We start from the raw sequence: 17035 nt of genomic DNA on the forward strand, positions 1-17035 counted from the left end.
TTCAGGGGTCGGGTCAGGGTAATGCGTAACGGCCGACACAGGATTACGGGATGTCTAGACGACATTTCCAAGGCGGGTTCGGGGTTCAGATTGGGTTAGGCAATTAGATGTTGATACTTGTGATTATGGCATGGCGTTCAGGTATCCTCACTGGTAATTGACTTTTTTCAACGTCTACAATTTAATGGTGATATATAGATATTCAAGATATATATACAGATGACTACACAACTATATGATAGAACGTGACCACAACAATCCAAAACTTTTCGATCTTTATACCCTTTCCCCTGCTTCTTTACTAGGAGGAACACCCGCGTGGGCCGGCGAACGAACCTCATCATCATCCACCACCAATTCCGTCCCAGCCTCCCGCCGGATACGCGCAATCTCCTCGGGCGGCGGCGCCACCCACTTGGCCGACTTGGTAGGCGGGACGTGCTCGACGTACATGGTGTCGATCTCCTCGAGGGTGCGGCCCTGGCCCTCGAGCACGAAGAAGTAGACCAACAAACCGCCAAGCACGTTGCAGGCGGCAAACACGTAACCGTACCGGAAGTCGATGGCCGAAGTGATGAAGGGCGTGAAGAAGGCAATCAAAAAGTTCCAGGTCCAGTTGCTCGCTGTCGCGAGCGCCATGGCGCGGGCGCGGTAGCGGCTCGGGTAGATCTCGGCGATGAGGGTCCAGACCATGGGGCCCCAAGTGGTGGCGTAGCCCAAGATAAAAAGGCAGGCGAACACAATCAGTATAATGCCGGCTTGGGGCGTGGTCTCGGGGTGGTCGCGGTCGAGCTGGAAGTGGCCGACCGAGGCGAAGACCATGAAGCAGATGAACATCCAGACGCTGCCGGTGATGAGCGACTTGCGGCGGCCGTAGTGCTCGACCAGGTAGAGGCCGATGAAGGTGACGGCGAAGTTGATGCCGTTGAGGATCATCTGGGTGACGAAGGAGCTGATCTGGACGGAGCGGAAGATGGTCTGTGGAATCGAGAGGTGTCAGCAATTTTATTGCATGTCAGTCAAGCAATGTGAGGCGGCTTACCGTTCCATAGTAAAAGAAGTAGTTCGCGCCCGTCAGCTGTTGGAACATCTGGAGCAGCATGCCCAGCGCGATGCGGTATGACATGCGCGGGCCCTTGAACATGTCGACGATCTCCCGCACGATCCCCTTCTTCACTTTGGACTCGGCCCGCAGCTTGCTGCCAATCTCCTCCATCTGGACGTGGACGGCGTAGTGGTTGGCGGGGGCGCCGTAGACGCGCATGAGGGTGCGGCGCGCCTCCTCGATGCGGCCGCGGCGGTAGTCGAACCGCGGCGTCTCGCTGAAGAGGAGGATGCCAAGCCCGAGTATCAGGGTCCAGATCCAGCCCAACCCAATAATGATGCGCCACGAGGCCGAGCTGTCGCGTTGGTGGATGTAGGTGCCGTAATTAAAACAGGCGGCCAGGAAGATGCCGAGCGTGATGAAGAGCTGGTACGTGCAGACGAGGGCGCCGCGGATCCACGGCGGCGCCGTCTCGGCTTGGTACATGGGCACCAGCAAACTCAACGCGCCGACGCCAAAGCCGGCCACGAGCCGGCCCGCCATGATCTGCTCCCAGGCCGTCGAGGCGGCGACCTGGACGACGAAGCCGACCGAGACGACGATGGTCCAGAGGCAGATGGACCAGCGCCGCCCGATGCGGTCGGCGACGGGCGCCGCGATGAGGGCGCCGACGAGGGTGCCGATGGACAGCAGGCCGACGATGAGGCCGGACCGCGTGTTGCTGAAACCCAGCTCGCCGTTGGGCGGCTGCGGGGAGCCGAACCGCTCCAAGAAGTTGGGCATTTCCAAGAACCCGCTGATTTGGCCCGTGTCGTAACTAAGAAGAGCAGGTCGGTTAGCACATCTTGGTCATAGTCAATCCCTAATCGGCCGCGGCTTACCCGAAAATCAAGCCACCCATCGAGACGAGGGCGCCCATGGCGATGGACCGTCCCGTCAGGCGCCTCAGCGGCCTGTAGTCGAGAGTGTCGGCTTTGGATGGGCCATCGATGTGGCTCGATGCCTTTTCCGGCTCGTTCTTGTCAACGTTGACATGGTCGAACGTGACATGCGTGCTCATGCCCAACATGAAGGGCAATCAGCGCTCTAGGCGATTTGTTTAACTTCGACTAATTGGGCCGGTTTATGGGAGGTGAAGACCTGAGAAGTGCCATGCAGGAGAGAGACGAAGGATCGTGACGACAGACATCGTTCAGTTCTTATAGATTGGCTAAGAAGGGGAAATGGTCAGCTCATGCGCACTTCTTTCGTCATGCAGTCGCAAGTTTCGGGCATTTTACCAGATCCAAGCCATGGAGCTGGGACCGGTGCAGGGTTTGGCTCCCATCGGGCTTGACTCTCTCCACCAAAATCCCATCCCATCCTCTCTCTGTACGGGCTGAGATATGCCAGGCTAACAGGGCGGGGATCGGCGGCCGAGTCATTTTTATGAAGGGCAATGCAGGGGAACATGTTTCCAAGGTGCATTTGCAACCCCTAGCAACCGCCAGTCCGAAGAGAAGCTTATCCACCGACAAGCTTTGAGGCGTCGGGAGCGCGTCATCGGTTTTGCAGGTTGGGAGACTACTCAGACTAGGTTAGGAGTCCGGAGAAGTCGGGGTCCCCAGGAACGATGGGCCGTGAGTGGTGCATGTCCCAAACGAAAAGTCATCCGCCCGGATCCGCCGCGCCCTGGTCGATATTCCCCCATACGTCATCTCCTCCAACTCCAGACATGTCTGGGGGAACCAGCTCCATAGATAAGCATGGTGCTACCCCAGAACCCGACTCTCTTTTCCATGCGTAGCAAAAGTCCAGTTGCAGATCCGCGGGATTTTGTTTATTCTTTTGGGGACATTCGGTCCGTTTCAGGATCGTCGCCACCGCTGTCAGTAAGCAGTATTGGCACATGAGCATTGCTGGACTACTCAGTACTGCAGTCTTGAGTCAATCCACCTCGATGATGTCGCTACACGGTACGGCTGGCTTCGGCTATTGCGCTCGGTCGTTTCGCGGCACTTGAAGCAGATTGGTAAAACATAAGCCCGAGTAAGGGATATGTCCCTAATCCATGCCACTGACTGGTTTACTTCCGACCTCTTTTTCGAGGAAGACACTCCTCGCCCAGTAGCCCAGTGTTTGATGGGGAAGTGGGGGAATTGGAGGAAATTGGAGCTCTTGATTCTCAACCCCGCGCGAAGCGGGAAGCGGGAAACCTGGAGTGAGTGTGGGGGACATTTCCCCAGCGCTTTGGCTGGTCGCAATCGTTATCTCAATTAGTCCTGAAACCAATACCTTGATGCTTCGCAAGCCGATTGAGAAGAAAAAAAGGAAAAAAGGAAACCGTGATATAGAATCCTGTGGTTATTATTACGGCCTCGAGGGAAAGGGTCAGCATTGCCCGTGATTTAAACGGAAGGAGAAACGCATGGTTGATCCAACTCGCAAGGCCCAATTGAAATAAATACCCACTGGCGTAGCTTTCCCCAATTCCACAAAATGGGGGATGAGCTGGGGGACCCCTCAGCCCCTTAAACGAGTTCGCTAACCTGACCAAAGACTCAATCACCTGCGCATCCTCACGGCACAATTAATCTCTCTCCTCGCGTATGCGCTAGGCACGGTCGGGTTCTTGGTTCAAGCTTTTGGGTTGTTGTAACTGTACACAATAAATTCTGCGCTGTGTGCAGTGGAGAAGAAGGAGACCGCTGCTGCTTGCAAAGCCCTGATCCTGTCGCTCTTCATCATTGCCGGCGACACGCGGGTAAGGAAAGAACCCAGAATGCAGGAAAACATTTGGTATTGTCAGCTACTATAACACTACACCGAAAAAAAACCTCTTCTTCACAGTCGAGAGCAATGAATAGGCTGTTTGTGGGAGTCGAAACATTATTTTGGACTTGTCGCCAGCTTTCCTGTATTGATCACGATCCCCTCGGTCTAATAAGTGTCTCGCCCATCTCCTCGAGCCAAGCGCGGCCAGTTGTGCTAAGAGTACTTACCCTCTCGTCTCCGGCATTGGGGCATATACGCTCAATAACGATGCCCGCGGCATATTATCTCGTAGGATCGTCCTCGGCCGTGTCGGATACGTTCTCTGAGGAGCATGCCTGGCTACCACGGCTGGGTGTGGAGTGTCCGTCGGTATCTGAAGGCCGGGGCTCTTCAGGGTTGGCATTTTCTATAATATCGAGCCACGTGAATAATCCTTCAAATCTGGCCCAGTGCATCAACGTGGTATCGTATGGTTTATCTTCGCTCAGACAAAGCCAGCGCTTCCATAACTTTCCGTTGTCTTCTAAAAGCGCCCGGATTATCTCAAAGGAGTCAGCACCATAGTGTTGGGCCTCATAGGCGTGGAAGCTGAACCCCGATATACTGTAGTTAATGATGTCCGGATAGTCCGGTAAGACACAAACACTGAAATCGCCAGTAGACGCCACGGTAAGGGCAGGTTCATGAACAACCTCTTTGGTAACAGGAGAAGCATTTTTGTCTTCGGAGTCACGACAAGACAGAAGTTGTAAGCGAAATTGTCTTTGTGCGTTCTCTGACGACAAGCCCTCGGTTATAGATAAGTAGCGGGATAGATCGGTCTCAGACCCAAGGTCAGTTGGGCTTTTGGCCGCTGTTTCCATCCCATGCGCGTCATCAGGGGTGTCATCAGGGACTGGGATCGCAAGCCGCCGACTTCCATGTGAACTTGCAGACGTGAAACTTCGCACACTGTCGCCCCTTCTAATCCGTGATCGCTTCGTTGAACACCCCTGATCTGTGTCTTCGTATGAGCTTATGTAGGTCTCGGGATGCCCTAGCTGGAATCTGGCATCCACTAGTTCATCCAGCTCCCGAACAGCGATGATATCTAGGCATGTATCCATGATGTCCAAATGGCAGCGCCCGAGCTCGTCGTTGTCTCTGGGTTTCTTGAAAAACTCCGCAACAGAGCCGTGGATCACAGACACAAATCTGGTATCTCCCTCTTCCGATTCTAGTGATCCAGCGCGACCGCCAAGAGATGTACGATCGTTCTGTGATTTCCCGCCAGCGGAGATCACTCCCGCACCCATCGAATGAGATGATGGATTTTCCAGGACCCGCACTAAGCCCATGGAAAGATTACATATCAGGTCAGCTAGATCTTCGTCATCTGTTGCCCAGTACTCTGACCTCCGGCATTGAGAAAGCGAATGCGGTACTAGATGGTGAGGTTCTGAGCGGCGAAGAACTGGGAGGAGGTATCGCCATTCTCTTAACGTAAGACGTCTGGTGAATACGGCCCACTGGAGTACTCGTAATGGCCATCCCGGGTTTTCCGCATTCGTGACCAAACTGTCGTAGAGACTCGATAGATAATTAGGGACATTTTTGAGCAGCCTCTTCAAATGGAAAATACCTCTTTTTCCTTTCACAATATCTTTGACCAAGCAATCCGTGGCCAACACGACCCATAAGAAGATGCCAAATGAGAGTTCTTGGCTGTCCTCTTTGATAACCTTGAATTCATCTTCACCGCGACGTTGATATCTCTGCAATTTCTTGTCGAGATATTGTCGAATGTCTGACCCGTTCTCTAACTCGGCCACGATATATGAGCAGCCTTGAAGGGTTAAAGCGCTGAGGTGTCTAGTTGTAAGACACAATCTTAATCTAACACTATCCTTGAGAATTAAATCGTGGAAAAAATTGATAAGCCAAAGGTTGTTGTCTTCACTTCCGCATTCGTCCATTGCGTCAATCAGAATGATAGTTTGCTGGGAACCGTCTGCGAAAAGCCCCTTGATCATCTGTGCGAGCTGAATTTGGTTCCAGACAACAGACTTGTGCTGATTATCCGCCAGCCTCCATCGGTGCCATTTGATAGCCTTGGCCATCGCCCGACGATCCTGGGGCAACAGTTGACAAAGTAATGACCTCAATAGACCCAAAGGGCTCCGCAGCAGTTGATTTTGTGCTTGAGAATTGAAGAAAAATGATGCCAATCGTATGTGATTGAATTGCTCTTCTGCGGATAACTTCTGGAGCACATTCCTTATCGCGGTAGTCTTTCCCTCGCCAGGAGCACCTTTGATCCATAGGATTGGCTGGGTGTTAGGACCGGGGTTTCCATTGCACTAGTCAAGATAAGTGTTATGTTTGTCAAGCCGGTCGCAGTGCCTGTTGGTGCTCAACGGCTCGCACGCCTCACGCATGTCTGGAAATGATAATGACTGAAGGAGAAGCACTAGCATGATGTTAGCTATGGATAGAAGACAAGTTACATGTGATGTGACTTACGTTCTTGTTCGTGGGTATCGACAGGCAGCATCCTACCCTGAAGCCCATCGGCCCTCGAGGGGTTGTTAGGACCACCGTCGAGACTGAAACTGCAAATATCAGCAATTTCGGCCAGTATCTTGATAAGATTAGGATCCCTAGGCCCGGAAAAGAGACAAATTTCTCGTTGGTTCGCATTGAGGACCTCGGCTTGTTCACGTTCATCGCCAAGCGATGAAGAAATATCAACAATCTTATTGTCCAATCCACCAAGTCTTGTCCCCTTGAGCCCCTGACCCTCTTGAAATGTTTTGACCCTGAAAGTATACTTGTTCCAGATGGCGGAGAATGCATCTTGCGATCTCTGTAAGTCCGAGGCTCCCAGGCCGAGGGCGGTCAGTAGATTCGGGCTGGTGTCGAAACCAAGGGAGCTCACAACCTTGGAAACGCTTTCTCCCAACTGCGCCCATTGGCTGCCTCTGTGTGGAGTACCTAAGAAGACAACAGCCGCCGTGGACTTAACGACGGCCTTGACACGAGCATCACTGGAACTTTGTGACAGTGACAACATCTCTTTGGTGACGATACCACCTAAGGAATGCGCGACAAGATCATAGGCCTAGGAGCGGAACTCTGTCTGCTCAAGCCGTATAGAAGATCTTTTCCGTGTTGATAGACGGTGTTCTTGTTGGCTCGCCCTTTGAATCCTTTGGTAGTATGGCTATCGTAGCCCCAGTCGAGACTCGGGCCTCGGAGCAAAACTCGGGCAGTGCTTCTCTCGGCCAGTAATATAGGGGAGTTTCGTCAGATGTACCTTCGGGGGTATCCATTACGCCATCTCTGGCTTCATCGAATGTACGGTGATTCTTGTCCCAGCTGCTGCTGCCCTCTGCTATTGGGATAGCGTGTTTCGATACTGCGGCCAATTTTGATCCAAAACCTTCAGGACTTTTCTCCTGATACCGCGTTTTATTCTTCCACTCCCCAGAGACGATTCCGCGTCATCGATCGGTCGATCGGAAAGGGGAGAGTGCGTTGCCTTCAATCGCTGAGCAGCCCAGGTTCGATACGGGTGCCCTTGTAGGCCGTGGACAAAAACAATACTAATCACAAGCGATGCGCTTGTTAGCATCACGCGTCGACAAGACTTGTCCATAGGTACGCCAATGCGATGAAATGGTGTTTGTTTACTCGACGATCGGCACCCCGCTAGGCTCAAACACTACAGACAGCCCGGTGTGGGTAACGGAGGCTGGGCCGTGCCAGGACCCCATGGGGGTGGTAAGCCCTTCATGCCGGTCGGTATTGGCCATCACCGATATGGCTTCATTTGCTGGCTGTCACCAACGTGATCGAGGCCAAGAAACAATCAGTGCGTCAGTGGAGTTGATGCGTGGATGTGAGTAGCCATCGGTTCTACCTCTTCAGCCCTGCTGATTTCTACGACCTCTGCTGCGGACCAGTTTAATATTATTACCGGCAGGTTTAAGCGAACCAATCACTTAATGTGGTGCACCATACGTCTGGGCTTGGCATTTATAAGTCCGAATCTCGAGTTTCATTACCCCTATGATCGAATGGCAAAACTACATTATCCTTGCGCCATACGATGGAGTCACTGCCCATCCCGACTAGGAGTTATGTTTCTGTCATCCTAGTGATGGCATCAAGTTTGGTCTACACGTTGACGAAACCTGCTCGATGAGGTAGCTTGCCTATTGTGGGGCTTTCGCGTAGGCTGGCTGAGTAACTCGAAGTTCAAAAAGACGACTCTGCTAGGCAAGAGCTAGGCAGCTCAGTAGTGGGATACCAGAACATCTATATGCCAAGGACACCATATATCCCGGATATTGCGCCAAGGTGCGGCTGGTATCGGGTTGATCTAACAGCTGCCAGGTTCGCGTGTGCGGTCTAAGAAATGGACTTGGCTTCGATTGGTGGGTATGAAACAGTTGGATAGCAGGGCGGGGGTCATGATCCGTGTAGGGACGAACTTGAACGCCTCGTGGACTGTTTGTTCTAATTAGTTCTCAGTTGAGCTGGGCAGTTGGATATTCCACAGCCCTACCTCTAGCGCAGCCCCCTACACGCTCGCTCTCCTCGAAGCTAGCCTGTACTACCACTAGCCTATGTCTAGTGTTGCGACATCCTTTCTTTCGAGATGAAGAATATCAGTCTCATATCAGCTTTGCACGTAAGCAGCATCGATAAGCCAGTCTTCTGTCAATTCTTGTTTCTTTAGGCACTCGTTAAGTCGTATCTGGGTGTCTTTGAATCCCTCGACAATAAGTTATAATCGGCAATATGCAGTCAGCTGCGGTTCTCCTGGGCGCCTCTTCTGTCCTGACACCCGCTGTCGTTGTTCAACCAGTGACCACGGGGAAGCGCATACAGTCAAGGCTAGTTCCTACTGCAGCAAGCTCCTCCAAGCCAGCACCACGACAGTGACGGTGACCGTCCCCTTCCAGCCCACCACTGTGTGTGCGCAGACGGCCACAATCACTCCTGAGACGACATACGTCACGGCAACCAACTCAACCCAAGTCACCGCCACCGTGACCTATCATCATAGTACCCATCACGGTCGTGGTCGCTACCTTTACTGTCCTCTCCATCAATACCGACACCGTCACTACGATGGCCACAACGAGCTTCTCCACGGCCGAGTAATTCACCATTGCAACTACCACTGACTCTACCTCGACCAGTATCTAGACCGAGTGAGCGCTCTTCCTTGAATGGTTACCTCCGGGTTTGATCACTGAAACTAACCATATGCATCAAGTCTGGAAATGACCACTGTCGCAGCTGCAGTCACCCAGAAGAAGAAGAAGCGTCAAAATATGGTCCAGTACAGCAGGGCAAACTGGCTGGCCACCGCCCTTAGCAATGGGCCCTCTAAGCTAAGCAGTACCTGCTCGTGCCTCCTTACTCAAGATTCCACGACCGTTACCGTGACTTCAACGGGCGCAGTCATCACGCAGACTAGTCTGGTATGTCCTTCTTTTCTTCGTCCTAACTTTTTCACCCTCCTCCGTCTCCCTATCCATGGAGACAGCCTATCAACTCATGCGAGAATCTATTTACCGTCTCTACTACGGCCGTGGGCACCGAGACGGCGACAGTCACGGATACGGAGACGGACTACACGACCGCCACGTCCGCGGCCTCCTCCACGACCACCATTGACGCCACCGCCACTGAGAGCGCGACCTCGACCGCCACCGAGACCAAGCCGGTCACCGCCATCGGCACGACTACCGTGATCAGCACCAGCACCATCTACGATACCGCCTTGGTGTTCACGACGACCACCGTAAGTCAAATTTCCCTTCCTAACTTGGACACAAACAACCACTGATCTCTTCCCCGCACCAACCCACAGGCCACCACGACGACCACCGCAGCAGACGTCGGGCCGACCACGCCTTCTCTACGCAAGTGCCCGGAGTTGTCTAACCCGTGTACGGGGCCCCGAGGCCACCGCTACGAGCTCCACTGCGATAAGCTCTGGCAGGGCGTCCAGTCCATCACGACCATGATCGTCCCCTCCTTTTCCGAGTGCGTCGATGCCTGCGAGTTGAAACCGGAGGAATGGAAGGACCCGGCGGACAATGCCGCGGACTAGCCGGAAAAGTCTCGACCATGTGCATCTCAAGAGAACGCCTGCGACCAGGTCCTGATGATGGTAGTGTCTCTCATTGTCAACAATGTCTAGCACCTGTTACCTCCATTAAGCGGAATCGGGGTTTGGGTTGACCTCTGTCTTACCAACGGAAGACGTAAGTAGCTGCAATGCGAGAGTTCCAGAGTAGCGCATAATCAAGGAAACCGGAATGTATCGTACGATTTCCTGTCACCAAAGACATTGAAGCGATGGAGTAAACCCGATGATCCTCACAAAGGCTATATGACTTGCTGAGTGCTGTCGGCTACATACTGGACATGGAAGAGCTTGCGATCTAATAGCTCGCGTCTCGGGGTTAAGCTTGCAGCAGTGTAGTGAGTTATTTCCATGCACCTGGGAAAAGCAATGGTAGGTGAATTTCCGTTTGTAATCTACTTCTATCGATGGCAGATGCGACTCTACCCCGCCGCATCCCCGAGATATCGGGGTGGGCGAAGGAAGCAAGGCAACACACAACATGAGGTCTGATTTCATACTTGGCAACATTAACACTCTGGGCGGGGGTGCTCCGAGGCGATGTTTCAGCTGGTGTGACCCGACGTTTGGGCCATAAGGGTGGGTGGAAGCCAAGCACACTTCAAATCGTTCGGTTTCTTTTCTTTTTCTCGAGGACCGTTGGGAAAAAGCAATGCTGCCTGGTAGGGCAGAACAGGGGGGTTGAGACAGCACTTCCGCCGAAAGTCCCAGCAGGCATTTTGACAGTCCTTGGCGCGAGAATGCGGCGTGGTGATAAAAGTCGGCGTATAGCTCAGGGCTCAAAGGAACCTGGACGAGAGTCGAGACAGCTGGCGGGCTGGCCAGCCACATCGAAATTCCGGCTGTTCCTTCCGTAGTATTAGTAGCGAGGCCCATTCATTGGAAAGAATATCGCTTGGCGTGTTGCAACGTCGTTTCTCGGAATTCGTTGGGGCCTAGACCCCATTGGAGGAGAAAAAGCAAAATTTTAACGCAACCATTTTGCACAGTACCACCCCTGTCCCGTCTCAAAAGGGTATGGCACATTCTTTACCCCTGAACAAGAGATCGGTAATCAGTGGAAACTGCTCTATTTAGAATCCCAAATGGGAAGATGAACCACGGAATGAGTGTTTCTGGATAGTAGGATGCGCCAAATATTGCTCCCAACACCTATGTTCGATCCAGATGTGGTATGCGAATCATAGCTGGATCTCTCAGCATATGCAGTCCGTCCCATGGTTGGTATGAAGACCGCATGGAGTGTCCGTCCAAGGATTCCCGCATAGGGGCAAGATGGTAATTCACGGATGAACCAGTAGAGATCGACTCCGAAGCAGTGGGATGATACGCATAACTGACCATCATGTTCAGACGACACGGGGCAATGCCATATTGGCAAGTCTATGCATTCTACTCGAGGAACAAAATCCTGGATGGCCGTTGTCGCTTCCTGGGAAGGGGAGGAGAGGAGAAGGTACTATATATCGAGTGGGTTCTAGCCTTACCACTCATCGTAAATCTGCCCATTGAATCTGCCCGAGCTGGTGGAGAGTGGACGGGCAGGGGACTGGGACTGACGATTTCCCGGCCATGCCGTTTTTGTATAAGATCGTACGACGATAATGTGGATCGCGGGGAACTCAAGCCACTCTTCCGGACCCAGAGGCTCGGGTGCTTCGTTAGCCAATGAAATAACCACAACAGCAAAATCTCGGGTGCTCCCTTTTCTTTGCTCATGTGCGCGTTCCTGATTTGAGCAGCCGTGCCTTGGAGTCGGCCCGAGTGTTTTCACATGCTATGCAGGCAATACCAAAAGTAATCAGGTCTCTGGCAACGTCCGCAAGAGAATCAGGAGAGTCGTTGCAATCGTCATAGATGCTGTGTCTCTCTTTATAGAAACGCGTTGTAAGGATCCAAAGTTCAAAGCGGCAGCAGTATATGCGAGAGCGGTCTATTAATATCCAATTTTTCTTCTATGTGAACTATCTATGAAGTAATATGTACGAGAGCTATTTGGAACTACCTAAACCAAGGCTGAAGCCTTTTCTGTGGGAATAGAAGCAACTTAGCCTAGGAAACATTGTGGACATCGCCAACGTAGTCAATCAATCTTTTCCTGGTCTTTCTTTTCTCCCAACTAGTGTAACTGGCCCTTGTTATCGTCGTTGACATGGACAGTCTCCTCGTCAATCGAGGGAGCACGTCTGATGCGGCGATCGACAAGGGGCTTGAGACCCGGAAGGGAAACGACGGTGATAGCGAGGGCCATCTCGAGCATACTGAGAGGGTCTGTAACGCCATGTTTAGGTCTGCCGCTTGTCACGGATGAAGGCTTGCCACTTACAGACGAGGTTCTCCTGGCCCGTGCCGATCTTGAGGCACGCAAAGCGGACAACAGTGGTGAAGATGGTTAAGGTACCAAAGACGAAGGTGACGGCAAGGCCGGTGGACGACTGCAGGACACCCTGGATCAACAGGATAAGGGGGATGGCGTAGACTAGGAACGTCGTATTAGCTGTCAAGTTCTCCTGTGTGGAATTGGGATGGACGCCATGAATTTTTGAGTATAACAAACTCACCGACGAGGTAGCAGGCCAGGTTGAGCGTGAAGTTGAGAATAAAGGGCTCTGGCGCATAGAATACGCTGCAGGCGCCTTCCTCCTGGGACCATTGCACGGACACGTTCTTGCCACAGAAGAAAGTGTCGTCGAAAAGGATAGTCAAGTAACACATGCACACAAAAGCGGTGATGCCGTAGAGGGTCTTGCGCATGCCCGAGCTGATGCTACTCCGGAAAAAGGCCCAGTAGAAGGCCAGCATGCTGAGCTTGGGGAAGCCCATGCCGAAGTCGTAGAAGTAGTTGGACGCGAAGGAGATCTGAGAACAGTCGTTGGTTAGCCAAGTGCCGTTCATGATATGGCCAGTTGGCCCCTAGTCCTCATGGGAGGATTGGGATCGACGCTGGACTGGACGGCACTCACCTTGGAAAGCCTCTCAGAGGTCTCGTACTCATCCAACACGCCCATCTGGTAGGTCAGAGTGTCACAGATGATCAGTCCGAGCGCGATCCCGGCCGAAGCCAGGAGCAGGTAGTCGGACCAGTCAGGTCGCTGGCGGAGGCGCAAGAGGCGCGTGTAGACACGCAGTGCGACGAAGACCAGAGCGACGATGAGGAGGATCCATTCGGATATCTATATAACCAAATTATGATGTGAGTCCCAAGTCCGAGCGTGCAGGCGAAAAGCAGTGACAGTGACAGCGTGACCTATCACTGCAGAACTGAGGGGCTCACGGGAGTGTCAGAGCGACTGCTTGCTTACCATGACATCCTTGCCGTCAATGAAGTGCGCCATTGTGATCAGCGGTTAGCTCGGGGGGGGCGTTCGTTCTTACACCAAAGAAGAAAAGAGACCTCACGGCAGCTGCAATAAGGGAGGGAGGAGGAGATTCCGATGTGCAACAGAAAGAAGGATCATGGAAGCCCAACATCACACTTTAACCGAGGAGGACAAAGTCACCCGAGATCAATATAAAGCAAAAGACGGGATCAGCAGTGTGGCACGGGACGGCGGGTCTCCAAAGCTTTCCCAGAATCGCACTCGACCCCCAAGGAACGACTTTTCTTATGCCAAGCCGGCCAGGGGGGTGTGGCCTCAGACGACATTGCCCGATAATTGTGGGAAATACGTGCCGGATGCAGAGAGAACCGCGCATATAGAGTAGTTTAACCGGAGCCAATGGGACAGTTGCGCGGAGATTTGCGTCGAGGGTGCAGTGCAGCCAGAGAGCTGGTAGAGGAGAGGGTGTGTTGGTTCCAGGTTGGCCAGTTCTGGAACTACATGTACTCCGTACCTAGTAACGTGCCATGGATCAATCGGGGACCAGTTCTGGCCAGGGACACGACAGGGGTCCGGCTCTACTGTGGATGCGACCTTCTCTTTCTCCCAGATGCGATGAACCAGAAGAATTATTAGCGCAAGGGCCAGCCTGCCATCATCAACTGTCAAATCCAACCATGCGACACCACCAACCCGACATCCGGAGTATCATCGAAATCCCAGCTATCGTAGCAGCGTATGCTTGAATGTTATGCAGTGTATTTCGAGTCGATGTTTAACCCTAGTCTTTTTCAGGACTCAACACCAGAGATGCCTCTAATTATGCGCATACTGCTGACCGCAGACTGATCAATCTCGGCCATGCAGCCAAGCTCAGAGACTCCACCTTCTGGACAAGCTCAACCAGGGGTCCCTTTCCACTCATTCGTACCTGGGCTTTTGCTGGGCCGTCTATCCCCAACAATCTAAGCCCTATAGGTACGCCGCCGGACCGGCGGCTTGACCTATCCCGCGAGCCGTTTCTTCCTCTCCCCATTCCTCCATCCACTCACCCGCCCCTCCCATAGTAAGACGAGCGAAACATGATTGAGAATCAGCCACCACCTTCTTTTTCTGCCATGTCCCTCCGCCATCCCTGTTCGCTTACTGTTACACACCGGCCCTGGTAGAGGGACGGGAGAGAAAAGAGGTCGCAGCCTCAAACGGGAAAAGTGTAACGGTTCGCTTGACACCTGCATACAGGAGTAATTCATGCATATTGCGCGAGATGAGGCCTGAGCCTATCAGAACCTCTCATCTCACACCTCTGCCTGAACCCCCTGGACGGCCCGAGGACGGCGAAGGAAGAAAAAGAGAGGGAGCCCCCTCGCGCTTGCCATGCCGCAGTGGGCACGCAACGCACGCATATTATTCCTTCTCGCGTAACAGGCCTCTGACAGCTCCGACTCGCTCGTGCGAAATGGCTCAGAGGGTTCCCGTTTGGGTTGGGAAAAAATCGGGCAAGTGATGACGACGGGACGACGATCGACCGTTTGCATCGGGCATATTAGAAGTCTGGAGACCCCATGCGATGCTTGCTTGCATTGGCATTCTCCCCATTTTGCGGAGCATCTGTCTGAGATGTGGTGATAATTGAACTCGAGCCTCTCCTTCGCGCGCTTCGTCGTCGACCGACGACCCAAAACTCGACGCTCCTTTCTGTTATATATCGTTAATACTGTCATGTCTGCGGGAGGTGGTATCAATCAGACGGCCGTCGTGGTAAGTTGACTCTCTCCCTCTCGCTCTCTCATTCCCGTCCCCTTTTCTTTCCCCCATATCCGATCCCCCCGGGCCATAAAGATCGGATCGGCATTTCCTGTTACCTGCTTAGGACTGGTGCGATCTATCTGGACCAAGGCTAACGTGATGCCCCAATGAGTACAGCCCGTCGAGGCCACGCTGATGGCCGTGGCCATGGTCTTCGTCTCGATGCGCCTCTTCCTCCGGCTCGGCCTGCAGCGGACGCGGCTCACCATCAGCGACTGGTTCATCGTGGCCTCGGCGCTCGACCTCGTCGCGCTGCTCGCGACCGACGTCATGGCGTACAACCTCGGCGGCATGGACGACGACTACGACCCGCGCACGCCCATGGAGGACCAGGTCTCGCTACTTAAGGTCTCGTTCGCGGGCAACTACTTCTACGACTCGGGCGTCTACTTACCTAAACTCGCGCTCCTCTCCTTCTACTACCGGCTGGTCCCGCCCACGATGCCCAAGCTGCACAAGCTGCTCTACTTTACGACGGGCCTCACTGCCTGCTTCTTCCTCACGACCGTCTTTGTGGATACGTTCTGGTGTGGCTCGGATGTCACGGTCAACTGGAACCTCGACGGCACGTGCAGCACGTTCGACTCCATGACGGTGACACGGATTGACTGGACGCTGAACCTCATTTCGGATATTCTGAGTATGAGCCATCATATGTTTGCCTGGGTGGTCTAAATAAAAGTGCTGACATACCAACGCAGTTTTCTCAATCCCCTTTCCGCTATTGCCCGGCCTCCAGATCAACAAATGGTACATGGCCGGCCTGGCAGCGACATTCTCTTCAGGCATCATCACACTAGGCACAAGTATCGGCCGGTTTGCCACGATGCAGGTCACACACGCTTGGACCAACGTCTGTAAGTTGCCTATTTGTCCCCTTTCCAGGGGCCCGCCCACCTGATAATACAAGATTTCTTCCAATGCTGACCAGAGGCCTACCTACCTACAGACGTCCTGTCCATGGCCGAATTAGTAGCCGCCGTCGTGGTAGTGTGCCTGCCGTCCCTCAAGTCGCTGGTGCACCTCGGTGCCTCCTCGATGAGCAGCAGCGCCGCCAAGCGCAGCGGGATCCTGGCGTCGACGAGCCGCACGGGCGGCACCAGCACCAGCCGCCAGCACATCAAGCTGTCGTCCGGGCGGGACCCCTACCTCATCAGCAGCCACCGGACCGGCGGCGGCCCCGTCATCGTGAGCAGCGGGGGCGCCAAAAGCATGGGACTGGGAGGAGGCGGCGACGACACGGGCAGTGACGTTGAGCTCAACAGCCTGGAGCCGCATCATCGGTCTGACGTTATCTACAAATCGCACCGGGTGAGCGTGACGTACGCTAAGCGGGATGATATGGTTTGATAAGTTTAGCATTTTCGTTCATTGTTTTATCGGGTTTAGTGCTTTAAAAGCTATGTATAGGGGTGTATATCTGCTGCGATTGTGGTTGGGTACACCAAAAATGAGAGAAAAAAGATATCGTTCAAATGAATGGCATATATCTCATTATGTATTACTGCCTTGCAAGCCGCTTCACTGAGCGGGGATAATGGCAAAGGGTCTGTGTTGATGATGATGGTTGCTGATCGAGAAGGACGGGTCTAATGTTAGCAAGGGCAACTGCTACTTGCTATTTCAGCTGTTCTTCGAATGGCGCAACTGAGAATGTTCAATATTCATCCTGTACGTGCGGCAAAGTCTGGTGTGCTAACCAACTCGAGTGTTCATTGCAAACGCCGCCTGCAGTCAGTTGTTCACCTGGTCCCACCCTCGATGAATGAGCAGCGCACGTTCCAGGCAGTTCTTTCCTCACTTGAACAGTCCTCGATGTTGGCATCCGTATTTAGAAGAGGCAACTACGCCAGAATCTAAGTGGGGCTGCAAGTGCCAAACCTTTACCCTACACTGATCTTGTTTACCTGCCCTTCCTACCTAGGCACCAGACCTTCGACTCAACCTTACCTAATTCATCAA

At 53.2% G+C, this 17035-nt stretch overlaps 5 protein-coding genes across 5 annotated transcripts; 2 read left to right on the forward strand and 3 right to left on the reverse strand.

Moving 5' to 3' along the window:
- Nucleotides 1-276: 276 nt before the first annotated feature.
- On the reverse strand, nucleotides 277-2114 carry PG994_002564 (uncharacterized protein; the record flags this gene model as incomplete). The annotated part of the gene is made up of 3 exons (XM_066853973.1): nucleotides 277-978; nucleotides 1043-1862; nucleotides 1927-2114. The coding sequence occupies 3 exons, from the start codon at nucleotides 2112-2114 to the stop codon at nucleotides 277-279; spliced, it is 1710 nt and encodes a 569-aa protein (XP_066719828.1).
- Nucleotides 2115-4080: 1966 nt separating this feature from the next.
- On the reverse strand, nucleotides 4081-6851 carry PG994_002565 (uncharacterized protein; the record flags this gene model as incomplete). Its single annotated transcript, XM_066853974.1, has 3 exons — nucleotides 4081-6138; nucleotides 6250-6263; nucleotides 6302-6851. 3 exons carry the CDS (start codon nucleotides 6849-6851, stop codon nucleotides 4081-4083), a joined length of 2622 nt encoding a protein of 873 aa, XP_066719829.1.
- Nucleotides 6852-9072: 2221 nt separating this feature from the next.
- Nucleotides 9073-9908, forward strand: PG994_002566 (uncharacterized protein; the record flags this gene model as incomplete). The annotated part of the gene is made up of 3 exons (XM_066853975.1): nucleotides 9073-9273; nucleotides 9357-9596; nucleotides 9666-9908. The coding sequence occupies 3 exons, from the start codon at nucleotides 9073-9075 to the stop codon at nucleotides 9906-9908; spliced, it is 684 nt and encodes a 227-aa protein (XP_066719830.1).
- Nucleotides 9909-12063: 2155 nt separating this feature from the next.
- On the reverse strand, nucleotides 12064-13279 carry PG994_002567 (uncharacterized protein; the record flags this gene model as incomplete). Its single annotated transcript, XM_066853976.1, has 5 exons — nucleotides 12064-12215; nucleotides 12271-12423; nucleotides 12506-12857; nucleotides 12908-13117; nucleotides 13247-13279. 5 exons carry the CDS (start codon nucleotides 13277-13279, stop codon nucleotides 12064-12066), a joined length of 900 nt encoding a protein of 299 aa, XP_066719831.1.
- A 1707-nt stretch (nucleotides 13280-14986) lies between these two features.
- Nucleotides 14987-16423, forward strand: PG994_002568 (archaeal flagellin n-terminal; the record flags this gene model as incomplete). Its single annotated transcript, XM_066853977.1, has 4 exons — nucleotides 14987-15025; nucleotides 15191-15713; nucleotides 15775-15930; nucleotides 16023-16423. 4 exons carry the CDS (start codon nucleotides 14987-14989, stop codon nucleotides 16421-16423), a joined length of 1119 nt encoding a protein of 372 aa, XP_066719832.1.
- Between the last annotated feature and the right edge of the window lie 612 nt (nucleotides 16424-17035).

This window comes from Apiospora phragmitis (genome assembly GCF_038363925.1).
Source record: "Apiospora phragmitis strain CBS 135458 chromosome Unknown utg000003l:1.0-2676785.0:1.0-2680665.0, whole genome shotgun sequence".
Taxonomy (NCBI): Eukaryota; Fungi; Ascomycota; class Sordariomycetes; order Amphisphaeriales; family Apiosporaceae; genus Apiospora; species Apiospora phragmitis.